At 33.9% G+C, this 18,157-nt stretch overlaps 1 protein-coding gene and 1 pseudogene across 2 annotated transcripts in view; both read left to right on the forward strand.

The window, feature by feature from the left end:
• The window catches only part of AGO3 (argonaute RISC catalytic component 3), a 113,984-nt gene that overhangs the window by 45,597 nt on the left and 50,230 nt on the right, over positions 1-18,157 (forward strand). For both annotated transcript variants that reach the window (XM_070404725.1, XM_070404726.1), the window contains exons 6-9: positions 12,763-12,897; positions 16,996-17,083; positions 17,211-17,358; positions 17,744-17,863. In XM_070404725.1, the coding sequence (XP_070260826.1) occupies positions 12,763-12,897; positions 16,996-17,083; positions 17,211-17,358; positions 17,744-17,863 (491 nt within the window). The remainder of the gene's footprint in view (positions 1-12,762; positions 12,898-16,995; positions 17,084-17,210; positions 17,359-17,743; positions 17,864-18,157) is intronic.
• On the forward strand, positions 2,951-3,082 carry LOC139004548 (U1 spliceosomal RNA; annotated as a pseudogene).

Here is an 18,157-nt window from a genome sequence, read left to right on the forward strand (position 1 = left end):
CTTTCAGTAAGTTAGGCATTTAACAGGTGGGAATTACCAGCTATGAGGTCCACTAGGTCCTTATTAGCTTCTACTAGTACAACTTCTGCTTTTTAAAGTGCCTGCCCAAATGTTAACAACTAGAGTATTTGTGGAGGCTGTACAGGAGGTCTTGTACTATTCTTTTAACTTTTTGTAAGTTTGATGTTACAAAAGAAAAGTGCATGCCTTGCTTTAGAAGGGTGGTCCAGTCAGATCTGTCACTTAAAAATCACCCTCTACTTAGTTTCATGACACTTTCTACACCTCCTTTCTCTGCTTCCTTCTGAGATTTCCCCTGTTCAATTTTAGTTCTAGCATTACAGTTCCCACTTAGGATAGGACTCTCTCTTTATGGGAATAAAAATTTACTGGTCCCCCACTAGACTCCCTTTATACTTCCTGTCCTCTCTTGCATAGGTTCTACTAGCCCCAAGTACTTGGGGCCATATTTCTTATAACTTGGCATTTTCAGGTTTTTATTGTCTTAAAAGTTCACTGAAGATAGAGACTTTTTTTCTTTCTTTTTTTTAACATTCTCTTTGTAGCTCTGTGTTGAAGAAAGTGGGGAAATCTGGAAATAAATTTGCTATTTTCCTACTGAAACTTAAAGTCCAGCTTTGGATATTATTAATAAATAATCTCTAGATAATCCATTGGTCAAAGAAATCACAATGAAATATTTAAATATTTTGAATTGAAGGGTAATGAAAATGTACATACTGTGGTATGATTAGCTAAAGAAATGGTTAGAGAGAATTTAAAACCTTAAATGTTATTAGAAATGAAGAAAAGTGTCAGTGGCATACCCATTCATCTCAACAAGTTAGAAAAATAACAGAAAAGTGAATGCAAAGAAAAATATAAGGAAATAAGAGTTAAAAACAGAATTGATGAATTAGTAAACACATTTACCTCTATCCTGTAGGTAGGAAGACTTCAAAGGTATTTAAGAAGGATAGTGACATGATCATATTTGTTTTCCAGAAAGAGACCTCTGGCAGCAGTGTGGAGAATAGATAGAGGAGAAAAAACTAATCTGAGAAGCCAGTTAGGAGGCTTTTTCAATCACTAGTTCAGGTAAGAGATGGTGATGGTCTAATGTGGGATGGAGAGGAAGGAACATATTACAAGGATTAAATTTTTAAAAAATAAAAACAAAAGGTTTAAGAACCATGTCCAGAAAAAAACTTGGGTATAGTTACTGGCACATGGAACTGATTGGAAATGAATAGACCAGAGGGCTTACTAGCTTCTTTAAGGAATTGTTTTTGTAAACAAACCTCAAGCCTGGTTTACTAGTTAGGTTCAACCAGAGAAGCAGAACCAGTAGGAGATATATATGGAGAGAGATTCGGCTTACACTAGGTAAGTCTGAAATCTTTAGGGTAAGCTGTCAGCAAGGGCAGGCAGCATCTCATGGGCATAGGCTGAAGCAGCTATCCATAGGTAGAATTTCTTTTCTCTCTCTGGGAGAAACCTCAAGCCTGCTTCTAAGGCCTTTCAACTGACTGAGTTAGGCCCACCTGTATTATCCAAGATAATCTCCTAATGTCAACTGATTATGGACTTTAATTACAACTGTAATATATCTTCACAGCAACAGCTAGATTAGTGTTTGTTTGAATAACTGGCAACTAGTAGTTTAGCCACATTGACACATTGAAAAACAACATGCCCTGCCTGCAAAATCCTGTGATTATTCAACCTTTGAAACAGCTTTTATGTTACCAAATCTCAGGCTCAGTATTTGTGCTGTGTTATAAACTAGCTTCTAAGAAGGGCATACTCGCCAACATACATTCAGAATAGTGACTCATTCATACCAGGTATGAATGGTTATGCTGTCAACTGAATATGGGAGATAGATCTGCTGTTGCTGGTTAGTTGGCAGTATACACCATGTATAAAAATAGATAAATTGTTAATATATCTAAAGTTTGAGGATTCTTTGAGACATATGGATAGAGAAATTTAGTATGTAGTTAGAAATGCAGGTATGAAAATCTGTAGTGGTAGGAGTTAAAAATAAAATTTTGGGACTCCTCAGTATATAAATCCATACTTGAACTGTAGGAATGGAAAAGCTTCTTAAGGATAGTATTTAAATTAAAAACAAATGAGAAGGATAATGCTATCGGGAATACTAGCATTTAAGGAAGGAAGAAGGACCAGTGACCAATTAACATTTACGACAGGCAGTATGAGAGCCAAAAAAAAAAAGTGGTTTCAAGAGAGGAAACATTCAGAGAAGATGAATTCACAGTTAAGTAGTGGGAGCTTTTCCAACAAAATCAAGAGTAAGACAAGTACTATGATATTTAGTAACTATTGTGTTTGCTAACTTCTGTTCTTCTTACAGGTTTCAGTCTACATGTTACTTCCTTGAGAAGCAGTATTTGACACCCTTCACCCCCCAAGTCTGAGTTAGGTATTTCTCTTATGTATTCCCATAGCACAGTGTACTTGCCCTGCAATAGCATGTGTCACCCTGAATGACAAGTTTTATTGTTCTGTGTCTCCTATTAGAATTAAAGCGTTTTGAAGCTAATCTTTTTCACCAATGTATATACCCTCCAGGCCTAGCACAGCTCTTGGTCATATTAAGCAAAGAATAAATGAAACCAAGAGCATAGAGGAGGAGCATCCAAATAAGCCTGGAAAATTAGAAAAATGTTTGTAGAAGTAAATGATGTCTTAACTGAGCTCTAACAGATACGATGAGATCAAGAATTTGGATTGAAAAGGAGGTACACAGAAATAAAAAATTTTATTCAAAGACATAAGAGAAATACTAAATGAATGAAATGTAGTAGGCTTATTGAGAAGACTCAATTTGATATGTTAGTTCTCCCAAAATTAATCTATAAGTACAATTTTAATTAAACTCCCAATAGGGATTTCTTGAAAAGTTAATGTTAAGATTTATATGATACTTACGTGGCAGGGGAGATACCATGATCACGAAGGTGGTTTTCCCAGGGTGAGGCTTATCCACTGCACTCTGCATGTGTTGACCCCTGCGATTTCCCCAAATGTGGGAAACTCGACTGCATAGTTTGGCGGGGGGGATGGATTTATATGAAAAAATTAATGACCAGGTAAAGCCAGTATAATTTTATTTTACTTTTTTAACCAGTTTAATATAAGGAAACTGATCGATGTGATCATCACATTACCCCATTCATCTTTCCTTAATGATATTTAAAGCATTTGTGAGAATCTTTATATTATACTTATGAAAAATACGATCAAGATTGAATTAAAAGCCAGTATAATTTCTAAAAAGAGTAAAGAGGAAGGAATTGCCCTCCTTATTTTAAAACTATAACAATTATAGCATACTGTTTTTAAGTGCAGGGACAGACAGATTAATGAAGTAGAATACAGAGCCTAAAAATAAACCATGTGTGTTTATATGGAAACTTTGTAACATCTATCTCTAACATTAAAATATAAATTTATAAATCATAATAGAAAATACAGATAAACGTGATTACATTAATCCATCAGTTTTAAAAGCAAAGTTGGGGCAGAGCAAATAGCAAAAGGATATGTTACCTATGTAAATTTAATACAAAAAAGTATGAAAAGTATATACTGGGTACATGCAAATGCAGTAAAATGATCAAAACCTAGATGAGACAAATACATCCCAATTTCTGGATAGTGGTTGGTTCCCTTTAAGTAGAAAGTACTGAGAGGAATGGAATAGGTTGGTTGGGGTAGGGAGAAGAGATAGACCTGAAAGGCTGCATATTTCAAGAAAAATGTGAGAATATATTTATTTGTGCCATTGTAAAGCAAAGAAATCAGAAGATCGATAGTATTTTTTTAAAGACCTATATGAAATTTTAATGAAATGAAAATAAAGCCTAAATTTGTAAATGGGTTTATTTTTTAATTGTCGTAATATGTAATGCTATGAAAAAGGAGTGAAAATACTGCACTGACCACCTTACTTGCTTATATTTCCTTTTTTGTTTCTGTGTGATACTGATTTTGCAACCCTTACATTTGCTATATTGCACTGAGTTTAAAACAGCCTTTACTGAACATGAAATCTACTGAAGAAAACTGGTATTAAGCAATATAATGAGTACTATGAAGAAGTTCTGAGTGCAATGGGAGCATATAACACAGGAATCCATTCTACTCTCAGGAACATTTATTTGAGGAAGTGACAGATGAGAGTGAGGTGAAATTGGTGGTGGAGATAAGCATGGAAGAGTACTCTAAGAAATAGAGCAATTTAATTCTAATTGTGTGACTTAATCTTACCTTCAAAATGATTGTTCTCATGGTACTTAATATTCTCTCAACTGCATAATTAAAATTAAACTTACTTAATTTTATCAATCTAAGACTCAAAAAAGTTTTTTATCACCTTTCATCTCTAAAATTGAGAGATGTCTTATAGGTGATGGTTTGTCAGTTTAATTGGCAAGTTTCTTTATCAGGTTACATAAAATCAATATATGCCCTACCTTCATTAGCATCTTAGATTCAATGAAATGTGGAATTTATTTTTAACTTAGCCTGCTTTTAGGCCAAATTCATTTTCAACTTTCATTTTACTATTGTAATTCACACATTTTAAAAGCATTACAGCCTGGCTGGCGTGGCTCAGTGATTGAGCGTCAACCTATGAACCTGGAGGTTACGGGTTCAATTCCCAGTCAGGGCATATGCCCGGGTTGTGGGCTCAATTCCCAGTGTGGGGCATGCAGAGGAGGCAGCCGAACAATGATTTTCTCTCATCATTGATGTTTCTATCTCTCTCTCCCTCTCCCTTCCTGTCTGAAATAAGTAAACTCAATAAAAATATTTGGGGGAAAAAAAGAGCATCACAATAAATCTGGTGTTTATTAGTGCTTTCTCCCTTAAGATATTTTTATTTGCCTCTTATTATATACCAGATAGAATGCTAAGAGTTTTACATGAATTATCTCATACAAACTCCACCACAGTTGTATGAGTTAGGTGATACCCCCAATTGAAGTTTAGAGAGTTAAAAATCTCTCAACTTCCTCTAAAATGGCTTTCTCTCTCTAAGGTCACATAGTTTATATTTAAATAGTTTACATGTGATATAACCTATTAAACCTATACTTGAATGTAACTAAAGTTTACATTTAAGGCTCAAGGTCACATAGTTGATATTTAAAAGATAGGTCAACTGTTTTGATTGCAAAGCTTATGCTCTCGATATTCACAGCTCTCTGCTCTATTCCTTTAAGAAGCAAGATTTCTGGCAGACAAATGTCAGACCCAGGACAGCTAGACTGAGAAATGTTATTTTATCTTTATTTACTTTTTTCTGTGCTTTTCAGTAAAAAGTAGCTTCCTATAACATATTCACTGTATTTTGCTCCTAGAAGAAAGTAGTCAGAAAATACAAGTGGTTGTAAAATATAAGTGGCTAATAAATTATTAAATTGTAATTTATTCTGCTTAAGAGTCAAAATTTCTTTGTAAGGAAAACAAATTTTTAGTAATTTATTAATCACAATATTAGTGTTGCTTCATATGTTTGTATTGAGTTAAGGTATAACATCTCTAAGATTAAGAAGTATTTTTTTTATGCTATTCATATTAGTCTTCTCAGAGGTAGTTCAAAGGAGAGCATTTCTTTAGGGTGAAAATAAAGTCTGAACTTTCTACACAAGGTTAAGCAGGGCCAAGTATAGATATCTGTATCAGGCTTACCCAGTCTATCCTTATATTAGAAGATCAGTATAAGGCTGCAGGAATCTCAGTGACAGTCTTCATCAGATCTGTTTCTTGATTCACCCTGTTTCAGTCTGGTCTGTGCATGCCCTTCATATTTGATGCACAGCTGTCTTATTGGGATCACATTTCACTATTTCCCTGGGAAATTTTGTCTTTCTCCTAAATTAATCTGTTTTTGCATCCCCTTTCTTCCTCCACCCCCTTTTTTTAATGTTTAGAAGTTTTATGAGAAAAGGTCACACAGGCAATTTTTTTGACACTTTGCACAAACTGAGATTGTAGTTTAGCTGGGTTTTTATGTTGGAAATAATTTTCCTTCATAAATTTGAAAGCATGCACCTTTTTTTTTTTAACACTCACCTAAGGATTATGTTTTTGTTGTTTTTTAAATTGATTTTAGAGAGAGAAATATCCATCAATTCTCTACTCCCCGCCCAGGAATTGAACTGACAACCTTTTGGTGTATGGGACGACGATGCTCCAACCAACTGAGCCACCCAGCCGGGACAAAAGCAGTGTTCCATTTTTAAATAGCTTTAGTGAAGCTTAATTTATATACCATAAAATTCACCCATTTTAAGTGTATGTCTGTTGTCTTTTTTCCCTTGTTTTGCTTTACTTTCTGGAAAATTTCCCCATCTTCATCTTCTAACCCTCTATTCACTTTTTCTTTCATGCTAATATGTTTTTAATTTCTAATAGTTTTTTTTATTTCCTGAATGTTATTTTATTACAGCATACTATTCTTGTTTCATAAATGTAGTGTCCTCTCTTACCTGTGAGAATAATTTATTTTGGTGTCTCTATCCTTCACATTCTTATTTTTCCTCCAAATATATATATTTTTAACCTGTCTTCCACTTTGGAGGCTTTCCTCAAATATGTCGTATCCTTGAATATTTTACTCATGATTCAGTGGGAGTATAAACACTGACTAGAAACTTTGAATGCATCGGTAGGGCCTGTTGACTAAGTTTCTTCATTGGGTGATTTTAATGGGGAACCTATAACATTAGAACACTAGGTCTCTCCTCTTGGCTAATCAGGTTACCCAAACATGAGTCTTCCAAATTCCTGCCTGAGAGTAACCTTATTGCCTACCTTATGGAAACCAAGTTGGGAATTCTGGCTTGGGGAATGTCTACATTCAGCATTTAATATTTATAGTTATTTAATTCCTTGTTTTTGGGTTAGTCCTGTGCTTTCAGTTGTACCAGATATCCTCTCTTCAAAGAACCTTTTACTTTTTCCAGACATTAAAGCTCCCATTAAGACTTATGCAGGAATGAAGAGGCAGTTGCTCAATAATGTGGAGCTAGACAAGGGATCTAGGACTTTACCTGCTTTTCAGTTTTTCTTTGTGTTTTTCTGCACCCCCATCCTTCTGTCATCAGTTTCAGAGGTACCTAGTACTGCCACATGTTGTGCTTTTTGAGAATCCTATAGTGTAAATGCAGTTGTTTCTTACCATTCCCAACATAGCTGGCTTAGAATTTCATTTACTGGATCTGCTATCAGTTACAACTTGTCAACTAGCTTTTCATCTTCTGAAATGTTGATGCACTTCCAGTTTTCTGTTCTCCCCACCTTCTCGATTTATGTCGTTATTATTATTATTCCTTACTATAGTTATAGTGGAGTTTCGGAAGAAATGAAATGAGTTCCTTGTAGTTAACCAGGGTCTGTTCTTAAAAAGGCTGAGGTTTTTTATGCTTCCTTTCTAAATTCCAACCCATAAAGGAGTCCCTGTCTAGTAGGTACTTGATGTTTAAATGGATGATTAAGTCTTGTTTGACATCTATAAAACACAATTGGTAACAAATTTGTACTGGAGGCTTGGTTTCTTGTCACATGGACCTCTCAATAGGGCTGGGTAAGTCTCCTTATGACGTTGTACCTGGCTTTCTCTGGAGAAGTAATCTAAGACAGAGCAAGACAGAAGCTGTAATGGCATTAAGGCCTAGCAATGAACGTTACATTCTGCCATTTTCATAATATCCTGTTAGTTACACAGATCAGATGTATTCAGTGTAGAAGAGACTTACAAAAATGTGCATATCCCATAAGTAAGCAGAAAGTAAGAAATAATAAAGATCAGAGCAAAAATTAAATAGAAAACAAAAAAGAAGCCAAAAGTTAGTTCTTCTTTAAATATTAATAAAATCAATAAATTCTTAGCAATACTAATGAAGAAAAATAGATTACTAGTATCAGGAATTAAAGAGGGGTATCACTAAAGATCCTTCAAAATTGAAAGATTAATAAAATGTTATGAACAAGTTTATACCAATTAATTTTATAACTTAAACACAACTTTATAAAAATTGACTCAAAGGGAAATCTGAATAGCCTTGTATCTATTAAAGAAATTGAAATTCATCATTCTTTCTAACAAAACCCAGTCCCAAATTATTTTTTTTGCTTAAATGTTAGAACTTTATCTAACCTTTAAGAAAAAATAATACCAATCTTGCACCAATTCATTCAGAAAAGTAAGGAAAGGTTTTTAACTCTATTTTATTTATTTATTAAATAATACTTTATTGTCAACTCAATTTTATAAGGCTGGTATACCTCTGATACTGACATCGATGAGAGAGAAACATTGATCAGCTGCCTCCTGCACACCCCCTACTGGGGATGTGCCTGCAACCAAGGTACATGCCCTTGACCGGAATCAAATCCGGGACCCTTCAGTCCGCAGGCCAATGCTCTATCCACTGAGCCAAACCAGTCAGGGCTGAAATAGTTCATATATTGTGGTTATGTTTTTGTCATGATCCAGCATTAATTACTGCTTTGTTTTATACTATTCATTTGAACCTTGACTTATTTTGATACATGTATTCCTAGTTATTTTTAAATATGGCAGATATTTCTTATTTTCTTTTTTTCCCCCACATTTGTTATTTCAGCTGTGCCCTAACATAAATTTTTAATTTTGACACACAAAAAAGCAAACTTAAAAACCCTAACCTCTTTTTTGTGGAACATTCTCTCATGTAACACCTTTAATGTGTTTACATTGACAAAATGATTTTGCCTAGAATTAAGACTTCAGTAGATCAAAAGACATGAGTAGACAATTCTTCAAAAATTAGAAAAGGAGCTCTATTGAGCTATCATGTTCTGGGCACAAGTAGGTACCTTACATTGAATCTCCACCCTAATGCTATGAATAGTAGGTATTTTTCTAATTTTACAGATAAACGGATAGAAATTAGTGAATGCTGGACCTAGGATTAAAATCTATTTTATTTCCAAGCCTGTCCTTTTTTTAAATAATCCTAACACTGCTACCAATGAATTAAAAAAAATAAACATAGTTGAAAAACAAACATGCAGCAGTTAGTAAGTGACAAAGAATTAAAGGATAAATTTGCAGCAGCAACAAAAATTTTAAGTCTATTGAAAGATACATGAGAGTTATAAGGGTATATTATAAAACCTTAATGAAATTTAAATGACCTTAATAAATTCAGAAATAGGCTTGCTCATAAATTGAAAGACTATCTCACTGGTATTCTAGATTTCTAGTCAATTTTTGTAAGAAAAAAAAAAAAAAAGTCCTCAGTTGTATTTATACATATCTAGATTCTAGCAATTTAACTGTTGATAACAACTCATTTCCACCAAACTCCTCTCAAGTAATATCTGTATTTCTCAATTTTTTATCTGAAATCTAGTACCTGCCCATTAATTTTAATTGAATGAATATACTACACAGTTATCCATTCAATTGATGGATATTTAGGTTGTTTCCATTCTTTCTATTAAAAACAATGCTACAGTTCGGCCAGTGTTACTCAGTGGTTGAGCATCAACCTGTGAACCAGGAGGTCATGGTTCGATTCCTGGTCAGGGCACATGCCCAGGTTGAAGGCTTGATCCCAGTGTGGGGCATGCAGGAGGCAGCCGATCAATGATTCTCTTTCATCATTGATGTTTCTCTCCCTCTCCCTTCCTCCCTGAAATCAATAAAAATATATTTTTAAAAAATAAAAATAGAAACAATGCTACAGTAAGCATTCTTATTCATATCTCCTTTTGCAGATAAGGAATTTCTCTAGTATACCTTCCAGTATAGTGGAATTGCTGAGTTGGTAATTATGCGCATCTTCAAATTTACTATCTGTTATCATTTGTTCTCCTGACTGATTGTGTCAGATTATATTCCTATAATCTTTATGAGAGCTTCCATTGGATTGTCAGTGTGTGTTACTAATCTTGATATTTTTTGCCCATCTTGATTGGTGTAAAAATGATAGCTCAGTGTTTTTGACATTTAGCTTTTCTATGAAATGCCTACCACTTTTATTGTTTTATCTTAATTTATAAGAACTTAGATAGAAATATTTGTTATGTTTACTACACATATCCTCTACCAATCTATAACCTGGTTGTTAGGGATTTTTCTCGCTTTTCTAAATCTTATCTTTGTTTTTTATAGTTTTAATGGTTTGTAGTTTTGTATCTTGTTTAGGAAATTCTTACCTCCAAGATCAACATACCCTATATTTTACTTTAAACTTTATTTTTCTTTTCATATTTAGTTCTCTGAATAGGAATTTGTTTTTGTGTAGAGTATGAGGTAGGTTTTCAAGTCAATTCTGCTGGTCTATGTGTCTGTCCCCACAGTCTCTTGACTTGAATAGGATTATTAAAATCATGATGATTGATAGGACTGACCTTATTCTTTAATTTTTTTTAATATATTTTTATTGATTTCGGAGAGGAAGGGAGAGGGAGAGAGAGATGGAAACATCAATGATGAGAGAGAATCATTGATCAGCTGTCTCATGCACACCTCACACTGGGGATCAAGCTCACAACCTGGGCATTTGCCCTGACTGGAATCAAACTGTGACTTCCTGGTACATAGGTTAACACTCAACCATTGAGCCATGCTGGCCGGGCACTGACCTTATTCTTAAAAATTGTTTAGGATATTCATGTTTTACTGATTTTTTGTATTAATTTCCATCTCAGCGTCTCAAGGGAGTAAAGGTTGTATCCTGTGGGTATATTAATTGAAATTGCTTTGAATTTGCAGATTAATTTGGGGATAATTTACATGAATTGGGTATATTACTTCATGTATTTACATCTTCTGTAATACCTTTCAATAGTAAAGATATCTATTCCCTCAATAGGTCTTATACATCTTTTGTTCGGATTTCATTTCAAGTACCTTATATTTTATGTTGTGATTTTAAGTGTTTTTTATTACATTTTAAGTTGGTTAGTAATATATAAGAATATAATTTATTTTCATATGTTGATTTTAAATCTAGCAACCTTGCTGAACTCTCTTATTAATTCTGTAATTTATCTATAGAATATTGGGTTTTCTGGGTAGACAGTCATGTTGTAGAGAATAATAATTTTGTTTCCCCCTTTTCATTCTCTTTACCTTTTTTGTTTTTTAACTTAAATTACTGTGCTAGGTAGGACTTCCTATTAACTGAAGTTGAATTAGAAATTTGCCATCAATTTTTGGTAGAACTTTTTTTAAATGTATTTTTATTATTGGCATATTACAGATGTCCTCCATTTCCCGCCCTTTGCCCCCCTCCATCCTGCCCCTAACCTACCCCAGACCTTCACTGCACTATTGTCTGTGTCTATGGGCTATGCATATAAGTTATTTGATTAATCTCTTCCTGCCCTCCCAACCCCTCCCCCCTTTTCCCTCTGAGATCTGTCAGTCTGTTCCATGCATCCATGTCTCGGGACCTATTTTGTTCATCAGTTTATTTTGTTCATTAGATTCGACATATAAGTGAGATAATGTGATATTTGTCTTTCTTTGACTAGCTTATTACACTTAGCATAATAATCTCCAGGTCCATCCATGCTGTCACAAAGGGTAAGAGAGCCTTCTTTATTACAGCCACATAGTATTCCATTGTGTAATGTACCACGATTTTTATATCTGCTCATCTACTGCTGGGCATTTGGGCTGTTTCCAGATCTTAGTTATTGTAAATAATGCTATGTGAACATAGGAGTGCATATCTTCCTTTTTAAAAGAATTTCTCTTGCCCTAACCGGTTTGGCTCAGTGGATAGAGCATCAGCCTGTGGACTCAAGGGTCCCAGGTTCGATTCTGGTCAAGGGCATGTACCTTGGTTGCAGGCACATCCCCAGTGGGGAGTGTGCAGGAGGCAGCTGATTGATGTTTCTCTCTCATCGATGTTTCTAACTCTCTATCCTTCTCCCTTCCTCTCTAAAAAATCAATAAAATATATTTTTTTAATTTATCTTTATTGTTCAAGGTATTATATATGTCCCCCTCTTTCATCCCTTCCACCCTCACCGGTAGACAGTGGGCATGTTTTTTAATTTCTAGTGTAGCACATAATAGCAGTCAGTAAGTATGCGTTTAAGAAATGTGTGAAGGTGATATACTAACCATTGGTGAAGTTCTTCCAGTACCAAAAGCAAAGATTAAGAAATCATGCTGGTTGACTGTTAGAAAACTGCAACTGTTGCTAGATAACATTGGGCAGATACCCCTTACTATTGTTACTATCTATAGCTTTCATTAGCACTAATAACATTTAACACAGCTATCTACTCAAATCTGTACAAAACAGGGAAAGCTCTCACTAGAATAGATAAAACAGTCTAGAGTGGCATTGAAAGCTTTAAGAAATAATACATAACTTTCTCATTTGCTAAGGGTCTCAGGGCTTCTTTGTCCCTTTACAGGTCTTGTCTCACACCCAGAACACTTCTCTGTACATGTAGTAGAGAATGGAATGATTCAGTTACCATGGTGAAAGAGAGAGATTATAAAAACTGTAGTTTTTAGCTTTTTTGTTCTGTGCTTGTCTTTTAGTCAGAGGTCAAATTGAAACTGCTTAATTTTGGAAATATTTTTCTAAGTATATAAGTATACGTAAAGGATTATTTTAATTCTATAATTAGTTCATTATCATGGAGCTGAGATTGTTTCTGAATTTTTTTAAGGAAGCATTAATTTGTACTATTTGTTTTTCTTCCTAGTTTCTGCCACTGCCTTCTACAAAGCACAACCTGTAATTCAGTTCATGTGTGAAGTTCTTGACATTCATAATATTGATGAGCAACCAAGACCTCTGACTGATTCTCATCGGGTAAAATTCACCAAAGAGATAAAAGGTGAATTAATTAGCATTTGGAACAACTTAACTATAAAATTCATGAGTATGACAAACTTATTGAAAATTTTTTTAATTATAATTTATTCATGTAACATTACCAGTAAAATAAAGATCAGTTATAAAATATTCATTACAATAACAGCTTAGTGTTTCAGTGACAGAAGTACCAAGTAGTGGGATTAATAGCAATACCAGCTAATTTTTTGTTAATACTTTCCTTTATTAGCTGAAGGTGTAAGAGTGTCTCATAGGGAAATGCTTCTATGATACTGTTAAAAATAGAAAGGTTATTTCAAAAACATTGGTACTTCAGAATTGGAATCATTCTTTGAACAAATTCTAATACAATGACTTTCTTATTTTTCTGAAATGATAGCAGAATATTTTATTCCTTAGAAAACTTATGGATAAGGGGCTAGTCTGTTTCATGTGTTCTAGAGTTGGAACTTAGTTATTCTATGTACTTTATACAGTTGATCATTGATCTTGCTTCTTTTTATTAGTAACTAAAATTTGTATAGTGGTCTTGCATCATATGTATGTTTTACTAATTTAATTCATCTCTACATGGTCTTCCCCCAAAAATAATTTTAATATTGTTCTAAAGTATATATTTTGTATATATTTAACTTTTTATATGTATGTACATTCCTGTATACATTTAAAAATGCATATACAGTTTTATATGCAGACCTACATACACTAATTTTTTTCAGCAATTTAAGGGAATTTTCAAGAGCAGTTTTGATTAAGAGTAGTAGCTGAGTGCATCTGCTTGCTCTAGTAGTCAATCATTCTTTGCCATTTAGTAACCAGGAAAGAGGTAATCGTTGTAATAAAGCATTACAAGGAAAATCTTTCCTGCTTTGAATATAAGCATCCATTTATCTCAAGTAATTGAAGTACCAAAATAAGAAAATGTACTCTACTGCAATCATACCATTATTCTTTCATAATCTGTATTAACTGCACAGTTAGCATTGTTGGGAGATAGTGCATTACCCGCCATTAATAAGTGATCATCTAAATGCCATGGTTTCCCGTGGAGTTGCTGCTTAGTTACCACCTCTGATATAATGAAGTCACTTAGATTATTTTGCGGTAACTATGCTATCAACTCATATCACCACTTTATCACAGAAAATACAAGATGTACAGAACAAGGATTCAACTGCTGCCCGAAGAGCATGGACTCGATCTTAACTTCAACTGCTCAGGGGCCTAAAGAAATGACTGAAAAAATGACTAGAAAGCATTATAAAGTTGATGTTATAGTGAAGGTAAAGCCAAGTTTATAGGTTAAATATTTGACTTATTAAAGCCAATTTTTTGTTGTTGTTGGATGGAGGGTTTTGGGTAGGGGGGACCTGGGCAGAGAATTACGTAATCCATTTTTTTTTTAAATTTCAACTTTCTCCTAACCTGGGTTTGGGTCTAATCCGTAGGCACCTATAACCCTAGATTTGAGGTAGAAAAATCTGAATTGAATCTAATTAACAAGCTAATGATTTTTTTCTCCAAAATCAAGAAGACTTGTTTTTTTAAAGATGGCTCTTCAAAGTACATCGAGTATTACTACCACAGTAACTCAAAAAAATCAAAGTTATTCCCTGGCTGGTTTGGCTTAGTGGATAGAGCGTTGGCCTGAGGACTGAAGGCTCCTGGGTTCGATTCCGCTCAGGGGTACATGCCTGGGTTGCGGGCCCAAACCCCAGTAGGGGTGTGCAGGAGGCAGCCGATCAATGATTCTCTCTCATAATTGATGTTTCTATCTCCCTCTCCCTTCCTCTCTGAAATCAGTAAAAATATTTTTTAAATTTTTTTTAAAAATCAAAGTTATGTGTTTTGTGCTATATATTTCGGTTTAATTTTTAGCTGGCAGGAGGAATTTGATGAAAACCTAAATAGTGATACAAACTATGATATAATGAATAAATTTCCTTAGTATATTCCTTTGGTTCCATTTGAACTTTTTCTAAATATTAAGGTGGTTTCTTCGTGCAATAATTCATAGTTAAACAGCAAAATATTGGGGGAAGTGTATGGTAAAAGTATCATATATATGTAAGAGTACCAATTTATTTTTTGTCCAAACTTACATATTAGGCTTGTAGAACCTTATTAATAAGTTTTTTAATTCAAGGGGAAGACTTGTAAACAAATTGCTAAGTGATGTAAGATAACAGAAATTGGTTTTAAATTTTCTATTCTATTTTTCCACTGAACATAACTTTTTACATCTTACATACTTTAAATTATTGATATCTCCTTCTTTTAAGGCATTCCCTTGATAGTATTTTATTTTCTACTCTCCTTAATAATATAGAGGCATTGTAAATGCTCTAATTGATCTGAAATTTTAGTTTTATAAAGGTAATTATTAAAAAACTATTTCTCACTGATTTAATTAGGTACTCAAAAACCCATACCAATCTGGTACAGTGACACTGGTTCATTTAACATCTTAATTTTTGGTGATATATCAGAAGAAAACACTACTATGAGTGAACTTTATGTTTGGTTCTATAATTAGTAATTAGATAGGAAAATAAGTTATAGTATAGCAGGGTTTCTCAACTTTGGCCCTGTTGATGTTTGGATGGGATGATTCTTCATCGTGGCAGAGGGTGGGAGTTAGTGATGCCTTGTGCATTGTAGGATATTTAGAAGCATCCCCAGATCTAAATGTCCCTAAATCTAGCATCCACTAGATGCCATAGCACCCAGCAGTTGTGACAATAAAAAATGTCTGTAAGTACAGCATAGGAAATATAATTAATAATACTGTAATAACTATGTATGGTGCCAGTTGGGTACTTGAAATATCGGGGGATCATTTTGTAAAGTATGTAATTGTCTAAACACTATGCTATACAGCTGAAACTAAAACAAAATAATATTGAACATAAACTGTAATTAAAAAATAATTTTCTGTTAAGTCTCCAAACATTTCCAAATGTTTCCTGGAGAGCAAAATTACCTCTGGTTAAGAACCACTGCACTATAGGAATCACAGATATAAAAGGGAAATAATACAAAAGTAACTATGAGTACTACCAGGGAACTGAAAGTTTCCCTCCATCTACCCATTTTTAGATTCCCACCTTTGGAGTGTAGGCCATAGAAGTGGAGTTGTTTATCTGTGAGCAGTAACCACTGTATGTGTTTAACTCCTCTAGATAGCTCTAAAACCATTGGCCAATACAGTAGCCATTAGCAAACATAGCTATTTGAATTTAAACTTGTTAAAATTAAATTTTCAGTTTCTCAGTCAAAGTAGCTATACACTTGATGTACTCAGTAACACATTGATAGTGATTACCATATTAGCACAGATAGCAAATATTCCATCATTTCAGAAAACTGTTGGACAGCACTGCTTAAGAAAATGTATCCCAAAGAATTTTAGCCAATGATTTAAAAGTTCTTCTTTCCCTTTCTAAAGCAGGTGTATATCCTCAAACCCCTAGAGTCCACAAATGGGCTACAAGAATCCAGGAACATAAAAAATCACATGTTCAATTATGTGCCTTTTCCCAAGTTTATTGCTTTCATCGGATTCTCAAAGAAGTCAGTGATTCCATAAGAAAGTAGGGATCACCTGATCTAGGATTCTTTTGGTTGCATTTGAATTCTAATAGTATTAAAAGCTGTGTCACTATATTATACTTCATCAAAATTGTCACTCCACTTAACGTTAAAAGGGCCAGGATTTTTTTTTCCTTCCTGCTTTAAAAAGCTCTGAAGGTCTTCATTCTTGAGCTTTACCAAATTCTGATCTTCACTCAGTAAGTGAACAAGGTTTTTATTAATGGAGAACTTTGTCCCATGATCTACAAGCTTTGTAGATTTTATGATATTATTTTTTAATGTGTAGAGCTTGACATGATAGAGAAGATGTTTGGAGTTAAGTCTATTGTAATTGTAACCATTATTTGCAATGTTTTATATAAAATCCTTTGTTAATATCACATTGCTTTTATCACAAATTTTCTGTTTAGAATTTATTTGAGTTTTTATAGTAGTGAACAGATTTGGTAGCTATAAATATTTTACATTTGACAGTCTGTAACCTTGTTTTTCTTGTTGGGAACAGGTCTGAAGGTTGAAGTGACTCATTGTGGAACAATGAGACGGAAATACCGTGTTTGTAATGTAACAAGAAGGCCTGCCAGTCATCAAACGTAAGAAAAGCTGGTGTTTGTCAGCAGAGATGATGTGAGGCAGCTTGCTCAAGTTAAAGGATTGGGAGTGTTGCTGGCTCATAATGGGATAAGAGTTGTTAATGTGCACTTTTTTTTTTTTTTTCAGCTTTCCTTTGCAGTTAGAAAATGGCCAAACTGTGGAGAGAACAGTAGCACAGTATTTCAGAGAAAAGTATACTCTTCAGCTGAAGTACCCACACCTTCCCTGTCTGCAAGTGGGGCAAGAGCAAAAACATACATATCTGCCACTAGAAGTAATGTGTTTAGGCTGCTTATTAATATCTTCTTATTCATCGTTCTGGTGTGGTCTTTTATGACCTATAACTTTATATGCTCACATTTATTTTATTCTAAATTTTTGATAATAAAATAATAGGGAAAAAATTTATCCACAATCCTACCACTCTAAATGTGACCACTGTTAGCATTTTGGTACACTTCTTTTCAGCCTTTTTATTCAAGTTATAAATTTTACCTCTTCTCATACTGTAAAGCAGTATTGTTTACTATTTTACTTAATATGATATTAAAAAGTAATAGTTTGATGAAGTATATTAAAAATATAATTTCATATGTAATTGGCACTGAGATTTAAAAAAGGATATATACATCTAGTACAAAACTTTTTTTTATTTATAGGTCTGTAATATTGTGGCAGGGCAACGATGTATCAAGAAGCTAACGGACAATCAGACTTCCACTATGATCAAAGCAACAGCAAGATCTGCACCAGATAGACAAGACGAAATTAGCAGATTGGTTAGTACTTAACCTTAGAAATGGGACTTAAAAATATATTAGAGTGAGCTACTAAAGAACCATCTCCTTATCAGCTTATACCTAATTACCATTTTATGAACTATGAGAATTATAAGGGATCATGGAAGTAATATAGTGGTGTTCTGGGGGTAAACCTTAGTAGGTTCTATGAGAAAGGTTAGACCCTTTTAATTTAATCCCAAACTCTTTAATTAGATACAGAACAGATTCAGAACTAATGTTTCAATTTAGTGAACTGGAACTTTATTGCCTCCCAGCTAAAAGAGGAGGGGG

Source organism: Myotis yumanensis, unplaced genomic scaffold (genome assembly GCF_028538775.1).
Source record: "Myotis yumanensis isolate MYYU_CA2020_CCGP unplaced genomic scaffold, mMyoYum1.0.hap1 SCAF_2, whole genome shotgun sequence".
NCBI classification, from domain to species: Eukaryota; Metazoa; Chordata; class Mammalia; order Chiroptera; family Vespertilionidae; genus Myotis; species Myotis yumanensis.